This window comes from Ursus americanus, chromosome 16, assembly GCF_024610735.1.
Source record: "Ursus americanus isolate L20-20 chromosome 16, mUrsAme1.1.p, whole genome shotgun sequence".
In the NCBI taxonomy this organism is placed as follows: Eukaryota; Metazoa; Chordata; class Mammalia; order Carnivora; family Ursidae; genus Ursus; species Ursus americanus.
The window spans coordinates 17951498-17968145 of record NC_142142.1 but is presented as its reverse complement, the minus strand read 5'-3'; the positions used below and the strand labels follow the sequence as shown (position 1 = coordinate 17968145).

Genomic DNA, 16648 nt, shown 5'->3' with positions numbered 1-16648 from the left:
GGCTAGATCTGTAGAGTCTATCTTCCCTGCATTGTTTAGCTGCTGCTGTCTCTTTTGAATTTCTCTTCTTTCTTTCTTCCTTTCTTTCTTTCTTTCTTTCTTTCTTTCTTTCTTTCTTTCTTTTTTTTTTTTTTTTTTTGAATCCTGGATTCCTCTGGTTGCCTCTAGATCAGCATAGCTTACTGGTAGGCCAATTGTTGGTCAGAGGTTATATTTAAACACCTTGTGCCAATAAGGCACAGTTGCCAATGGGTTTGCAAGTGGGTTAGGAAATGTGTTCAAATTCAAGCAGTATACAAATCTGTCTGAAATTTTATTTTTCAATAGACCTTATTGTAACTCCTCTGCATTAAAATAAATAAATAAATAAATAAATAAATAAATAAATAACTCATCTGCCTAAGTGAAAGGTCTCACATCCAGCCAAGAATGTGTAGATGACTAGGACCTTCTTCAGTCTCCAGAGTATCTGAATGACCCTGCCCATGCATTCAGTGTTCCAGTCTGGCAGTAATATGTTGTAAATATCAAGACCTTCCTTGACTCATTCCACAGGTTCCCCTGTTAAATTTCTAGCTTGTCTAGACAGTCTGTAGCTTTCACCAACCACTATTGCTACCTTAGGCTACTGCAATGTTTGCTTTTCCTGATATTTGCCACCAAAATCACTATTATTTTCAACACTTCTGAGCATGAGGTTTTCACACATGGTGGTCCAAATGAAGTTGTCCCTCCCCAGTGTCAGCAAAGCTGCTGATTTGCATAGCTTTAGCTTTTCCTGTCCTGGTAGAACTATGGTACCCACAGAATTTGGGGAAAAGGGTATAAGAGCAGCCCTAGGCTAGAACACCACAGATTCCAAGTGTTATTAACTGAGGTTCTTGAATCAAAGTTTTTCAACTTGCTGTATACTTAATCAGTTTCCAGAGTCCAGAAATGGTTAAGTTTGGCAGTTCTGTCTGTTTTCAAGTTGTTCTTTGGGGAAAAGATTTGCCGAGTTCCTTATCCACCGTGCTTTAATAACAATGATGAATATAATAATAACACTTACCATGTGCCAGGCTACCGTTCCAAGTATTTGACTAATTATATTCACTTATACTAATCTACTAATTTACTCTAGGAGATTATGAGTCCTATTTTACATATGAGGAAAATGAGGCAGATATCTCATAACTAGTAACTAGCAGAATCAAATTCAGGAAATCGGGCTCTACAGTATGTATCTTGAGCACTGTGCTATACTTCTCACTTGGAGTAAATATAAATATAAATAATACAGTGGTCCCCCATTATCTATAAGAATACATTCCTAGACCCCCAATGGATGTCTGAGACCATAGATAGTACCAAACCCTATATATTCTTTTTTTTTCTATATATAGATACCTATAATGAAGTCTGATTTATACATTAAGCACAGTAATCAATTAACAACAATAATAAAATAGAACAACTATAATATACTATAATAAAATTTATGTGAATGTGGTCTCTCCCCCTTTCTTTCTTGAAATATCTTACTATACTCATCCTTCTTCTTGTGATGATGTGAGATGATGAAATCTCCTGTGACGAGTGAAGTGAGGTGAATGATGTAGGCATTGTGATGTAGGGTTAGGCTACTATTGATCTGACTGTATGTTAGGAGGAAGATGATCTGCTTCCAGATGGTGGTTGACTCTGAATAACTAAAACCATGGAGGATGAAACCATGGATAGGGGGAGAATACCCTATCTTATTTTATTGAGGAGGAACTGATGCTATACATGTTCTCTAAAGCCACAAAGTTAATAAGTAGCCAATTTAGGATTAGCATCTATGTCTAAATGGATCTAAAGTCTGAAACTGATAGCCAGCACTTTATACAATCAGGGAGAAAAATCTACATAGGTACTCTATAAACACAGAGAAACAGCAGTAGTGCAGCCTGGCCTATGTACATTTGTGTGCACTGTCTGTGTGTGCATGGATATGTGTAGGAGAGCTAGGAAAAGAAATGCATTATGGTGCATTTCATAATCTTATGGTGGCATTAGATGGGTTTTTAGAAGGTTTGTTGGAGGATAAATAGGAATTACAGAGAGAAAACATGGCAAGCAAGGATATTCTAGGCAAGGTCATTAAGGAAAATAATAGCATAGTGAAAGTGTGATTTTAATCTCCTTGCATATCTTCTCACTGCCCTACCATCTTTGATTTTTCATGCTTTCCACTTGATATTTACTGTCTGATTAATATTTGTTTACTATTCTTGAGGTGTTCATGTAATTTCTTTCATTTAATGTAATTGAGGATTCGTGCCAGCACCCTTTTGTATCTGTCTTCCTCTTCCAAGAGGGTATTAAAAAAAAAAAAAGACTGACCTATGGTTACTCATGAACTGTTTATAGAGTTTATACTATTAGTTTCCCAGTTGATACTGTGTCCAGAGATAGATTTAGTGCATCCAACATTGTCATGGCCACAACTTAGTATGCATAACCCTTTTTAAGCTCTAGGAGCTATTGTAGAAGCACTGATATAGATACAAAAACTTGAACTTTTAATTTTTTCTTTGAAAAATATATTGTTTGTACCTTTTTCTACTATAGGTTTCTATTTGATATAAGTTAATTGAATCTAACAGTGGAAAATAGGGGTAACAAGTCTTCTGTAGGAATACTGAGCACACTTAATATATATATATGTTGATTTTTATAAAAATTCCTACAAACAGTAGCCATTAATCTCCCCACCTACCATCACTGTCACCCTCCATGCACACACATGCACACATTTCTCTTTAGAAAGATGAATAGGCAGAATTTAAATATGCCAGTGGCATACCTAAGAAAAACTGTAAAGCAATTGTAGTTAATATTTTTGAAGGTTCACTAGGTGCTAAACAATAGACTGTACAAAATTATATCATTGAATCTTTATACAACCCAGTGAGATAAGTGCAATTACTATCCACTTTGTAAATAGGGACACCAAGTTTCAGAGAAATTAAGTAACTTACCCGGAGTTCCATAACTAGAGAATGGGAGAATCATGTCGTAAGCCTGGCAATCTGAGTCCAGGATCCTAGCTCATAACCACCATGCACAGTTGTTTTGTACTATCAGGTTGAACCAGGCAGAATTTGCAGAATTGGTGTTTTGTAAGTCAGAAAGTGAAACACCAGCAATTTCATATGATTCAGTCATAGATCATCTCTTACTTTTAAGAATAACCATTGTGTGCAGCAACATGTAGTGGAAACAGCTCTAAATCTAGACCAAAAGATCTAGATTCAAATCAAAACACAAAACATTATTAGCTGAGCAATTTTGAGCGAATACTTTACCATCTCTGAGCTCTTTACTGATATGTAAAATTGAGTAATAGTATCTACGCACATGGATTGCTATGAGGAGCAATACAAGAATGTATCTAAAAGTAATATGTAAATGATTAATATTGTTGTTAGTATAATCTCAAAAAAGATGTGTACAAACAACTTGAAACCTTTCAATTTCCATATTTTATCAGTTGGTGAGGGTGTATGGGGGGGTGGAAACAGGATTAACAATTTTTTTCCTTGTTATGCTCCTAATGTACTTCAAGAAAGGTGAAATAAAATAAGTAGCAGAAGTCTGTTCCAGAAAGATTAATCTGACTCTTTTTGTAACAAGCAGATCAAAGCATTTTTCCAGAATCACCTAGCTAAAAAACTTCTTCCTGTGGTCTAGATGAAATAGCAGATGAATTAGCAGGGCAGTATAGCTCTATAGCTCCTTTCCAAGGTTGTGAAGTAGTGATGTGCTTTTAAAATCAGATAAAAAGAGATCATATAAGCTAGCAAAGAAGGTGGGGATAGTCACTCAATAGATATTTGTCGATTGATGGATTGATCTTGAAGGATGCTGAAAGGGTGACATAAATTCAGATGAAAAGGGGGACAGTTTATTGTTAGCAAGATTTGAAGTAAAATGATGAGAGGGAAATTAAGGCAGTTCACTCGTTTGGAAACTAACAATGGTGAGGAGAACTTTTGAAGGCAGAGGAATTTGAAAGATTTGGAGCAGATAAGAATCCCTTAAGATAAGGTTCAATTGATTTATTTCTTCAATAGCTATTTATGAAATGACTCTATGGGCAAGTCATTCTGCTAGGTGCCACGAGAGAAAAATCAAAGATAGTGCCTCATCTGAGCAGGAGGACTGTGTGTCAGGAAAGATAAAACACAATGTAAGGAGTTGGTCTTGAGGAAGACCACAAGTACAGTACGAGAGGGACTGTGCTATGTACGATTAGGGAGAAAGACTAGCATTTTAACGTTAGACTTCCCTTGACTCAAGCACTAGATTCTTCCATCCCTGCCTTCCTCCGTAGAGGCACTCATTCTTTAATTTTGTTCAACAAATTTGTATTGAGCACATACTTCCCATCACTAAGTGATGAGAAGGATGAATAAGATAGTCCTCATTTCATGTTACTTTAAACTGTATAAACTTGGAGAAACCACTTAACTTAAAAGCTTGACTTTCTTAATATTAAAATTAATATTAAAATGTCTCACTCTCAGGGTTATTTTAATTATTAGAGCAACTTATGATAGTGCCTGGCATGTAGTAGATACTTAACAGAATGTGGTGGTGGTAATTATTGTTATTAGCATTTTGGGGGAGTAATTTAGAGAATAGGGTGATAATTTCCAGGAGATTATTAAGAAATATCTTTTTGACTTTATGGAAGAGACAGCCTTATGTTGACAGTAATAGAAGCTTTCCATATCCCCACATAGAATCTAGCTTCATGAAGGCAGATGCTTTGTTCTCTTTACTATTGTATCCCTAGGACCGAACACACTAACGTAGTACCTGGGACATTCTAGTTATTCAATATGTTTTTTAAATTAATTGGGATTTTCATAAGCATAGATTAAAATAAAGACATTGAGGGTGGACTGTATAACATTAATAAAAATACCAAAGAAAAGAGTTGCTTTATAGAAGCTTCAGCAAAATTACTTGTCTAGAAAATGTTTTTGAAGATAAGAAGCAGGGTCTGTAGCTACAAAGGTAGATTGGGAACAACTGGTGGATCTTCTGAAATGTTCTTTAAGGATAAAGAAATTTACTTAAAGCTACTTGCACAGCATTATTACATGACGATAACATTGCTTTTTAGAACGGTAGCTCTTGGGGCACCTGGGTGGCTCAGCCGGTTAAGTGTCTGCCTTCAGCCCAGGTCATGATCCCAGGGTCCTGGGATTGAGTCCTGCATGGGCTCCTTGCTCAGTGGGAAGCCTGCTTCTCCCCCTGCCTGCAGCTCCCCCTGCCTGCAGCTCCCCCTGCTTTCTCTCTTTCTCTCTCTCTCTTTCTCAGTCAAATAAATAAGTAAAAATCTTAAAATAAAAGGTAGCTCTCAAAGGATATGAAAAATAGGTTGATATTGAAAAAAACTGATCTAAGTAAAAATGTTTTTAGGAAGTTATATTGATGGTATTAAGAAAGTAATAGTTTAGAACTTGAAATAGGATGTTAGGTATTGATACCAAATATAAAGGACACATATGAAAAAGAGGATTCCCAGGGCTCCTGGCTGGTTCAGTAGGCAGAGCACGCAACTCTTCATCTCAGGAGCTATAAGTTCAAGTTCCACATAGGGTGTAGAGGTTACTTAAAAATTAAATAAATAAAATCTTAATAAAAAGGGGGGAGGGAAAGGATTTCCTTAACAAATACAGAGAATAGACTGGGGTAAATGATGATTGTAATTAAGCATGATTAGTCCTATCTCAGACTTATTAAGACTGGGGTGACATCAGGGCATTTACTTAGAAAATAAAAGTTGAGTGAGATTGTGTAACAGAAAGGGACAGACCTTGGCAAATGCTCATATCTGGCAGGAAGAAAGGAAACAGAAAATGCAATGGACAGAGCAGTAGGGAAGGAAACCAGCGAGAATATCAACTCTGTGACAGAAGAAAAGAGGAATTTCAAGTGGTGGTCACTTCAGAGTGTTAAATACTGCAGGAAAGCCAGAGAGCCTGAGGCTGGGAAAAGATAACTGTATTCAAGTGTGGGAAAGTCTTCCTGGATCCTCTGCTGTTGTATGTTGGTGGAAACAAGATTGCAGATTAAAGAGAAAAGTTGGAGATGAAGAACTGGGTGAACTGATATTCTGCCTCTTACTATAGTTGTATTATACCCAAGAGAAAGAAAATATTCTTCCTACCAGCTCACATCATTGCATTTGTGAAGTCTCATCTTATGGTTCCGCACTCACTCTGTTTTTGTTGCTCTAAATCTTTTGGCATGTGTTTGAGCTCTTGATTTTCTTGGACACTGCTTAGAGTTGACAAAGTGATTTATTCATGGGGATAGTAAAGTGAGGGAGAGGGCTTAATGGGACAAAAACCTGGTGGATCCTGATGTCTTCACAACTATTGATCAATGTGTTCTTAAAACCATTTACTGCTCTCAAAGAACATGTTTTAACTTATGTAATATTTAAAGCCCCCCCAAACGAAACAGCATACATCAAGCTGGAGCCAAGTGAAAGCATTAAAATCACCTATTATTACTCCATCCAGCATATGGTGCAAAGCAAGGGAGCAAAGCTGGGAAGAAATGTGCCATGTCCAGATCAGAGGCAAATCCAGTTCTGAACTTACTAAGCACTATATCTTTCCTTCTTTACAGAAGCCTTTAATCAAGACAACATTCTATCTATCTATCTATCTATCTATCTATCTATCTATCTATCTATCATCTATCTATCTATCTATCTATCATCTATCATTTCCTTTTATACATGTAAGAATCTAAGCTATTTTCCTTGATTTTTCTTGACAGAAATACCAGGAAAATTTATCACATTTTTACAGGTGAAAAGCTGTTTAATAATAATAACAACAATTTTTAAAAACCTGTGGCTTCTAATTAAATAAAAAAAGCACACATAGTAATTATTGAGTCTAATATCACACCCAAAGTTCTGTGTTATGAAGTCTTAATAACAAAAGCAGAGGGAATAACAAAAGCAAAGGAAAATTGCTTAAGAATGAGACAGGTTATAAGATACTGATTAAGTTTTTTTATTTGGTGGATGCTATGATTTGTTAGTTCACTGAGCTCAGAAATTTAATTAAAATTAGAAATTTTAACATGAAATCAGGGTTTACTTGTAGATCACAAGCAGGTGAATAATAAGAATAGTGATCTTATCAAAATTAGAATCTTGACTAAGAATATCAACCGTTATTTTTATAGCTTATGTTTATTAAAAGTAAGAAGTATTTACTATGATTAGCTTCTTTTCAAACTGCATATTTTTAAATGAGTCTCATTACAATTGATATTGATATATAATTGATACTAAACTAACCAGATCCATACCTTAAATTAAAACAAATGCTCCACAAAGCTTAAACAGAATTTTTGCTTACTGTTTAAACAATATTGACACAAATGTGTATAACACAAAAGATGAATTCTAACAGCTTGTAAGAGACAAAACTGGTATTGAAATTCAAGTCTTTTGGATCCCAGACTCTAAGCTTTTTATTCTGTGTGACAATTCCTCTCAATATGAATAGAGGGCACAATTTTAGGGAGTGGAGATAGTCTAGGAGAAGGAACATTAGTTAAAGCAAGTGAGGGACAGCTTAGTTGTGCGCTACACACCTTGAGCTTTGTCTCATAATGCTCTCATTCTGATAAGAGTTTCCATGTTGGTTGAATGACTCTCACTTTTTCAATACTTGTTTTTCATCCTTTCAGCAGAGACAATGTGATAAAAAGATAGAGACAATGAATATCAGCCTTCTTCCGTTCTTTCTTTTAGATTGAGGTAGAGCAAAACTGCCTTATCTTTTTTCCCTTTTATCAAAGAGACAAAGCTACATTTTATTTCTTTCAAAAGTCTCCAGAAGAGTTCGGCCTTAGGGAAGTGAGTGCCAATAGGGTAACATAATGGTCAAAACTGGGCAAGACAATGTTAAAAGAAAATGTAAGAGGGAGCAGACAGAAGATTAGAAGAAAGTCCAGTGGAGATAAAATTCTGAGTGAAAGCCGCACTAACCTGATTTGGGAGGGAAAGCTAAGATGATTCGTCTCCACAAGGGAGTACATCTTAGATGGGTTCAGGAAAGATATGTTTAGGTTAAGAAAAAACTTTTAGTGGATTTTATAGAAGAAAGCAAGTTTATTTGCTTATTAAATTATATTTTATATTACTGGGGAAATTAGCAAATATTCAATAATTGATCCTATAAGTCTTGTGAAACTTGCAGGTTATGAATCCAGCTAATCAAAACAGCTCTCACTATTGAAGACCTACTATGTTCCAGGTAGTTGATAATGTGTAATCTCATTTATTGCTCCCAAAAACTTCATGAAGAGAATTGTGTGATATTATAGCTAAATATAATTTCTTTATCACTTAAGATGTGTGCCAGGTGTTTTACACAAATTATCTAATATTCACAATTTTTAGTACCATTCTACACATGAGGAAATGAAGGTTTTGAGAGATTAAGGAAATTGGCTACATTCACATATCTCATGAATATTGGAACTAGGATTCAGATCTGTGTTTTGTGTTTGTTTTTTCTTAACCCTGGAAACCATCTTACCTACTAAACATAATAGAATTTACATAGGAGATTCACGGAGTCATAAAGCATCATGATGTAGTTGCTGTAATAGATCTCCAATAGGAAAGGGGGATGACCATTGGCAATGTACTAAGATGAATACCAACAAGTGTGTGTGTGTGTGTGTGTGTGTGTGTGTGTGTGTGTGTGTGTGTGTGTGTTATAGACTTGCTGGGGCATCCAATCATGGGTGTGACTCTGCAGAAAGAACTCCTGAGAAGGGCTGATCTCAGAGATGAGGATATCTAAGCTGGGAATCTCCAAAGGCCTGGGTCTTGTAGGAATTGGATCTCCATTTGCTGCCACAGTCTTCTCTGATGGCATTAAATTTTACCCACCCAAAAAGATTGCATTTCCTAATTCATCAATGTTTCTATTTCCTCATTCACTTGGTCATTGAACCTCTGTGTGGTAGGCACTGCGTTATATGTTGCAGCCACAGATGAAGCAGAGTGATGTGGGCTTTGTCTTGCTCTGGGAGTGGCAAGAGGCCATGAAAACCAGATGCTCCAGTCTCCATGATCATCACATCCCCTCCCAAAGTCCAACAGCAGCTTTACATGAAAAATCATAATATTCAGAGACAAGTCTTGTTTACTGTGTCATAATAACTTTTAATAAAGGGCAGAATTAATACATCATATATCATATTATATCCTACTAAGGAATCAAGTACACACACACCAAATAGTCCCTTCCTTGTGGCAACAGTGGAGCTGTGGTTCTAGTCCACCACTATGTTTTATATATTGGATATCACACTTCTCTGAGGCCTTAGTATGTTTGGTGCCTCTTGAAGAACTGTGTGTTTATTGAGAATAGGGATCATTTCTTAAATCTCTATTTTTTCATTACCTGTCACACCGCTTGGCACATCACTCATGCTCAATAATTGTTCATTGAGTGGATTATGTTTAGTTTTAAGAAACCAACACTTTCATATTACTGTATCAGCACTTATTATAATATGGAATATGGGGTTGTATAAACATTTACTTATCCCAGATTTTAAGATGCTGTTAGCTTTAATGAAATTACACATGTGGCAAAGAACCAAAAAAAAATTGTGGAGAAATAATTTCTTTAGATTCCAATTAAATGCATTAAAACATGGAATAGTTCATGTATGTTGTTCATGAAAGACCTCTTTTTAGAAGATAAGAACCCACCTCAAATTATATAATCATCTGGGCAGGTAGTTAAAATAGTACTGAAGGGGGGAAAAAGCAGTGTGATAGCATTCAAAGTTTTGAAATCATAACTTTAAATAACAAGTTTGAATTTGAATTGGTCACTCTCTTAACTTCTGTTATGATGCCAAAAAGGCTACATGCCCAGAACAGTGCAGGACAATGTGTGGCACCAATTTGATTTTCTAGCCCCCATAGAAACCTACCAGCTGTCACCACAGAACCATTAGGTTTAGGAAAATCAAGTATCTGAAGAAAAACAGATTTTTCAAAACTGGGAAATTCCTTCTATATCTACAAAAATATCAATGCTTTCAGTTTTCTAGTCTTCAAGGTGAGAAGAGACTATCAGTGATGGTGGTTGCCAGAGCTGTAATAACGTGAACCCAATCGAGGTAGCTGTCCAGGCTCCAAACTATCAGGTGCATAAAACATTGTCTGGGTACTTAAGTATCACTGGAAATAGCACCGGTCAAGAGCAAAAACAACAAATACATGTGGCAGAACTCTTTTCAGGAAGAGAGTTTTGTGAATTTAAAGACGTGTATTGGTAAACTGATTGGGAATAGAAGGAGACCACCAACCCAAGTTCAGACAACAGATTGTAAGCCCCCAGACGATGATGGGAGCCCATTCACAGCATAGTTTTTTGTTTTTTTCTGGGACTACATAAAATTATGGGTAAGGGGCAATTACTGTTTATACTTCTTGGCTCTTTACCAAGCAACCACTCCTCTAAATAAATGTGGAAAAAATTATTTAACGAATATTGTATTGGTGTACTCATTTGAAAAGTCACTAAATTTTCATGAATGTCACAACCCACCCTTAGGTGCTTCTGATTAAAATGGAGGTGTACTTAGTTATGCTTTCTATCCTTTCCTCCAAGGTTTTTGCCAAGACAGATTGTGAGATTTCTTGTCTCAGGTGTCTTGAGGCCAAACAGAGATCACACTCCTCTAGTGATGACAAAATAGACACTAGGACCTCTTAAATGACTTTCCTGAAGTCCCACATTGTCTCTTGTGATACCATGTTTTATATGTTCTCAGTTCATGGTGGAGATATTGCCTCAGCTATGCTAAAAACCTTTTATTCCTCTATAATTTCACCAGAACCTGTTGCATTCATAAGATTCTTTTTTTGAGTATAGTTGAAATACAATTTTACATTAGTTTCAGGTGTACAACATAATAATTCAACAATTCTGTATGTTATGCTATGCTCACCACAAGTGTAACTACCATCAGTCACCCTACAAAGCTATTATGATACCTTTGACTCTATTCCCTGTGCTGTACCTGTGACTTAGTCATTCTGTAACTGGAAGCTTGTATCTCTCACTCCCTTTCACCCACTTTGCCCATCCTCCTTCCCTGCTTTCTCTCTGGCAGCCATGACTTTGTGTTCTATATTTATAGCTCTGATTCTTCTTTTTGTTTGTTCATTCATTTGTTTTGGTTTTTAGATTTCACATGTAAGTGAAATCATATGGTATTTTTTTAAGGTAGCAAGGATTATTTTTATTGTTTATTCACAGATTATTTAGACAGAACATCTGGGTTAGTGAGTTGCTGAATATTTTATCATACTCAATTAAGATGTCTATTGTTTCCTTTTTTTATGTTATTTCTTTAAAAGCAAGGTGCCATCCCAGTCCGGATGGCATCATTTCATCTTATGAATAGCTCCTGGATACTATGGAATTAGGCAAATGACCTGACTTGTTTGGGTTGAAAACTAAAGACTCATGGAGTCTGTAAGTGTCCAATAGTTTGTCTAGCTGACCGGGGAGCTGTTGAATAGCAGTCGGGGTATGTATCTATAGTGCGTGCAGGAACTGAAATCAGCATACATGATCATAGATTGGTTAAGCAAAGATTCGGGGAGACCACGAAGGACCACGGTATGCCACTAAAGGACTCTTGTCTTTTAAGCACTTCTGAACAGCATTTCTTTCAGCCTGAGCCTTTAGATTGTATTATCAGAGGTTTGTTTTCATTTCTTTGAAGTTTGTTTTTTTTTCCTCCCCACTTCTCAGCACTTTGATAATGTGAAGGGCTTCACTCCAGAGAAGTCACTAAACCAAAGAAAAGCTTCACAGAGCCATACAGGGAGAATGAAAACATATCACACGAAGTCAGCCTTCCCTTTCCGCCATCCATCAACTAAAGAAAGTTATAAAAAACAAACAAAAAATGGAATTAATATGGAGGCACACACATACAGGGACTTTGAGTTTTGTTTTGTACTTTTACACATGAAGAACAAAAACCTCCATAAAGCCGCTAAAGCTTCCTAACATCATCAAGTCCTCTTCTATGAGTCATTAACTAGCTGAAGCCCAGAAAATCAAATTTGGTTTAAGGCTGTTTGATAATGTAGTAACACAGTAAAATGTGATTCACCAATTAGCTCATGTAATTAGAAAATCAAAAACATGCTCTAAGTGGCTGGTGGACACACATAAGTAAAGTCTAAGAGAATTCACAAGTACCTGTGTTTACAAATCAGATTAATAAATGAATACTGAATTCAGTCAGTCATTCTTTTGGTCCTCTTTCCTTTCCTTTCCTTTCCTTTCCTTTCCTTTCCTTTCCTTTCCTTTCCTTTCCTTTCCTTTCCTTTCCTTTCCTTTCCTTTCCTTTCCTTTCTTTCATCAATTATTTCTTGCCAGACTCTGTTAAGCAAGAGGGTATCTGGTCCTTGCCTTTATAGAGCTCTCAGTCTGCAAGAACTATGTTTAAATTCTTCTCAGGAAGGAAAAGTCAACTGGTTAAGACCCTACAAAAATGGTGATGGTTAGAAATTCGTCTTTCTATGGGCGCATGGGTGGCTCAGTCGTTAAGCGTCTGATCGGACTCCCTGCTCAGTGGAGAGCTGCTTCTCCCTCTCCCTCTGCTGCTCCCCCTGCTTGTACTCTCTCTCTCTCTCTCTCACTGTCTCTCTATGTCAAATAAATTAGTTAATTAAATCTTAAGAAAAAGAAGCAAATTTGTCTTTCTAGATGACCCCTAAATGCTAATGATGTTGCCAAGACACATGTAAGAAAAAAGACACAGCCACCTCAAGAATTTTCTCGCTTGGAGGCTTTTGCCTGGCTGAAAGGGACTCTGTGATAAGAGTGGGAATTGAGTATTTGTTAGATTATTTTAAAGCCACTCTTCATCTATTCTGTATGCACATCTGTTGACATCGAAGGCATATGCGATTTGTTGCCTGGCTATATTTAAGTATTTCTCTCTGTAAATTCATATCAATGCAAGAGTTGTTTAGATGATCAAAGCTTTCTCGCTAGGAATTTCAAACATGTACTACTTCATTCTTTTCTTGCTGCTCCTGAAGTACATGGGCATGGTTCTGTTACATGGTCCAGGGCTTCCTAATAAATGTAACGACGATAATGGGGATGAATTACCTGAGCTTGAGCCAATAAAGAAAAGGCATTTCTTATCTGACATGGTTATTCTGAATGCTATTTTTTGGCAAAATATGATATATGGTTATGCTGCCTTTTCCACTGACTTTTTAAGGTCATATTTTAGTGTTTGTTTGGAAATTTTAAAAGATATTAGGAAATTATTTCCCTTGTAACTGTAACATTGCCCCTAGGCGGTTTCTTCTTTATAACCTCACAATGCTTATTTTGTATTGTTCCCTCTACCCCAAATATCACAAATTCTAAGGAATGCAACAAGCTTTGCTTATTTTTTGCAGAGTTTCACTCATATATTTTAGAATAGCTTAGACTATATTTTATTTGGATGAAAATACACAATCACAAATATTAAGAAAGTGTGGTTTATTCATAGCCTGAATGAAACTTAACCCTGAATGTTGTTAAAAACGCAGCCATCTCCCCATTAATATGTATTTAATCATTCTTCTTTTTCCCTACCTACAGGTCAATGGAACAGAAATTGAATATGAGTTTGAAGAAATTACATTGGAAAGGGTAAGAAAAATCCAACAATCCAAAACCTCAATCTTGCATTTGACATTCTGCACCCTAATGATTATTTTGTGAAATCACACAGCTGTGTGTTACACCTTGGAAGTTTCCAACAGGACTCAAAATAAAATAATTAATGAAATGCTTGCAGTGGAGGGCACAGAGACAAACAGACCAAATCACCAGAACATTCCATATGTAAATTGCATCGCCAAGATTTGGAGAAATGAGTGAGAAAGAAATATTCAGTGAGCTAGTATGGCACTTTTTCTTATTGTTTGCATTACTAACATTTTGCTATGCATTTTTAGATACAATACAAAATATTTTCATTTACATAGTATTAATGCTATCTCATAACTACCATTATCATGCATTTTTTAGTTTAAAAAAAAAACAAGTGATACATCTTAAAGCCACCCTTATGGAGAAAAATAACAGCAATCCTGCAGATCTCTGCAAATATGTTATCAGGGTCTTGACAAGGCTTTGACAAATTAGCAAAATTCTCTGTAACAACCCTAATCTGTAAACGTATTTTACAAGTCAGTAAGAGAAAGGCCAAAAACCACCTAGAAAAAAATATGACCAAAAAAGAAAAGGCCAATAACAGATGAAAACTTGTTCAACCTTATTAATAAACAAAGAAAACAATGATGTTAAGTGGTTTTTGTCTGTCCAATTGGCAAAATTTAAAAGAAAGGTTAATATTCACTGCCATGGAGTAGCCCTAGAAATTGTTACATCCATAAAAAAAACAATTTGGAAAAATGGATCAAAAGCTTTAAAATGGGCAGACTTTTTGAATCAGAAATTATACCTATAAAATGTACAAAGATATAAAGAATGTTCATATCGGTATGTTCATAACAGTGAAGATTGAAAAAGTCAGTGTTTAATAATACATTATTATATGTCCAAACAATAGAAAATTATATTAAATTATAATGGTATTTTTAAGAATATTTAAATATAAGAATGGAAGACCTAACAAGGTTATCTTATCAAATTAAAAGAATAAATTTTATAATGGTATGTAAATACAATCCCATAAGTACCAACATGCATAATTCGCATTCATAAGTATATACGTAAAGCCTGAAAGAATCTATATCAAAATGTTAACTCTTGTTAAGGATTTTGGATAATTTTTAGTTTCTTCTTTTTGTTTACATTTTTTTGCTAAACATTCCATAATAAACATATAATTTACTTACAATAAGAAATAAAAACGTAAGTATTTTCCTAAGCTGTTTCATTCAAGTATGAATTCAGACTCTAGACCTGCACTTAAATTTATATTCCTTTCAAGTTTACTGATTATTCACTTTCCTGAGTTAGGGAATTTTTCATTCTCAGCCTAATTTTTATTGAGCATGAGTGGTTTTAAAAGGAAATTTACATTAAAAGTCAAGTGTTTGACAGATGTGTTCTTTAAAACTTCCATTATGAACTTTGGTTAAATTTTAATGGCGTGCTAAATGGAGAAAAATTAGGCTTACGGAAAATTAGCCCAAATGAAAAAAGAGAACACATTTCTCCTACTAAATCACTAATCTTCTCTCTAGGACTGGCAGAGTACAGTGTAAATGAAAATGTGAGGCCCTTGTTTAAAAATTATTAAGAATCTAAAAAGATGTCAAGACCCAGGCATTAAATGCCACGTGACCCTTCTTAAATTCAGGACCCTGTTGCACGGCACAGATCTCACACTCATGGAGCCCACCCTTCTCTCTCCCCATGCCCCCTCATCTTAAACATGATACTGTTTTGTTACCCTGGTTTTATAGGTCAGAAAATCGAAGCCCACTTGGGTGTGAGGTAAAACATTCAGTGGGAGTGAGACAACTGTGGGTTCTAGGCTGCATTCTGACACTCCCTTGCTTCAGGATCTGGCGCGTCATCTCACCTCCTGCCCTTGGAGTCTCAGTCACACTCTGAACCTTGTCTCTGCCATGACCTACCCACCCCCAAAACCTCCGTCAAGTATTGTCTTTGTTGTACACCACCTCTTTTCTGGCTTACCATTTATTCCAGTGCCCCGGCCCCGCCAAAATTCTTCCAACTCCACTGGGACCTTGAATCACCGATTTTACCGTTTCCCTCCAGGTTTCACCTTTCTTATGCCCACCCCTCCCCCACCCACCATACTTCAAGTCTCCCTCTCACATGCTTTTAACATTCCTTCTCCTCTCTCCGTTTCTGTGCTCCTCCCACAAAGCCTCAGCTCTCCATGCCAGCCTCTGGGCAAATGAATGGGTTGAGAGTAGCACTCATTCATCTTACTTTAAATTTATATCTATTGATGTCGAGTGAAACTTCAAAACATCCTAGCAATTCTTATACATTTCTTTAGAAAAATCACTTTCTCATTCTCTGGGACAACAGATTCACAACTTATTTGCTCTCCTCAAATCTCTAACACCCCCTCCCTCATCCTCAGTCTCCGCTGTTGACTTCGCTTCCTGTGTCCTTGAGAAAATCCAAGCAATCACAGGAAGACCACCTCGCTTTCCTATCACCAGCTCTGCCAGTGTGGTCTCCCTGTTTGAATGGAAAATGTTCCCTGCTCCTTTAGGAGGCCAGCCTTTCACTTGAGACCTGCATTCTATAACCTCTAGTCTATTTAAGGGCTCTGCTTCTAAAGTTGTCTCCCCTCTCTCTCCTGCAATATCAGTTTCCCTCTCTCTCTTTTTTCCCCTGGATAAATTTAATACAGATATGATATAATATTTCTCATTAAAAAAGAAAAAAGTCCTCTAGCAATGGAGTAATATAGGAATATATTAGTAATATAGGAATATAGTAATATAGCAAAACAAAACAAAATGTCACTTGGCCCTATGTTCCATTCCTGTTGTTTCATAATTCTAGTT

At 36.2% G+C, this 16648-nt stretch overlaps 1 protein-coding gene across 8 annotated transcripts in view; it reads left to right on the top strand.

Annotated features, from left to right (window-relative positions):
* Positions 1-16648, top strand: part of DLG2 (discs large MAGUK scaffold protein 2) — an 857148-nt gene that overhangs the window by 228373 nt on the left and 612127 nt on the right. For all 8 annotated transcript variants that reach the window (XM_087868197.1, XM_087868200.1, XM_045815593.2 and 5 more), the window contains exon 3: positions 13725-13775. In XM_087868197.1, coding sequence (XP_087724323.1) covers positions 13725-13775 — 51 coding nt within the window. The remainder of the gene's footprint in view (positions 1-13724; positions 13776-16648) is intronic.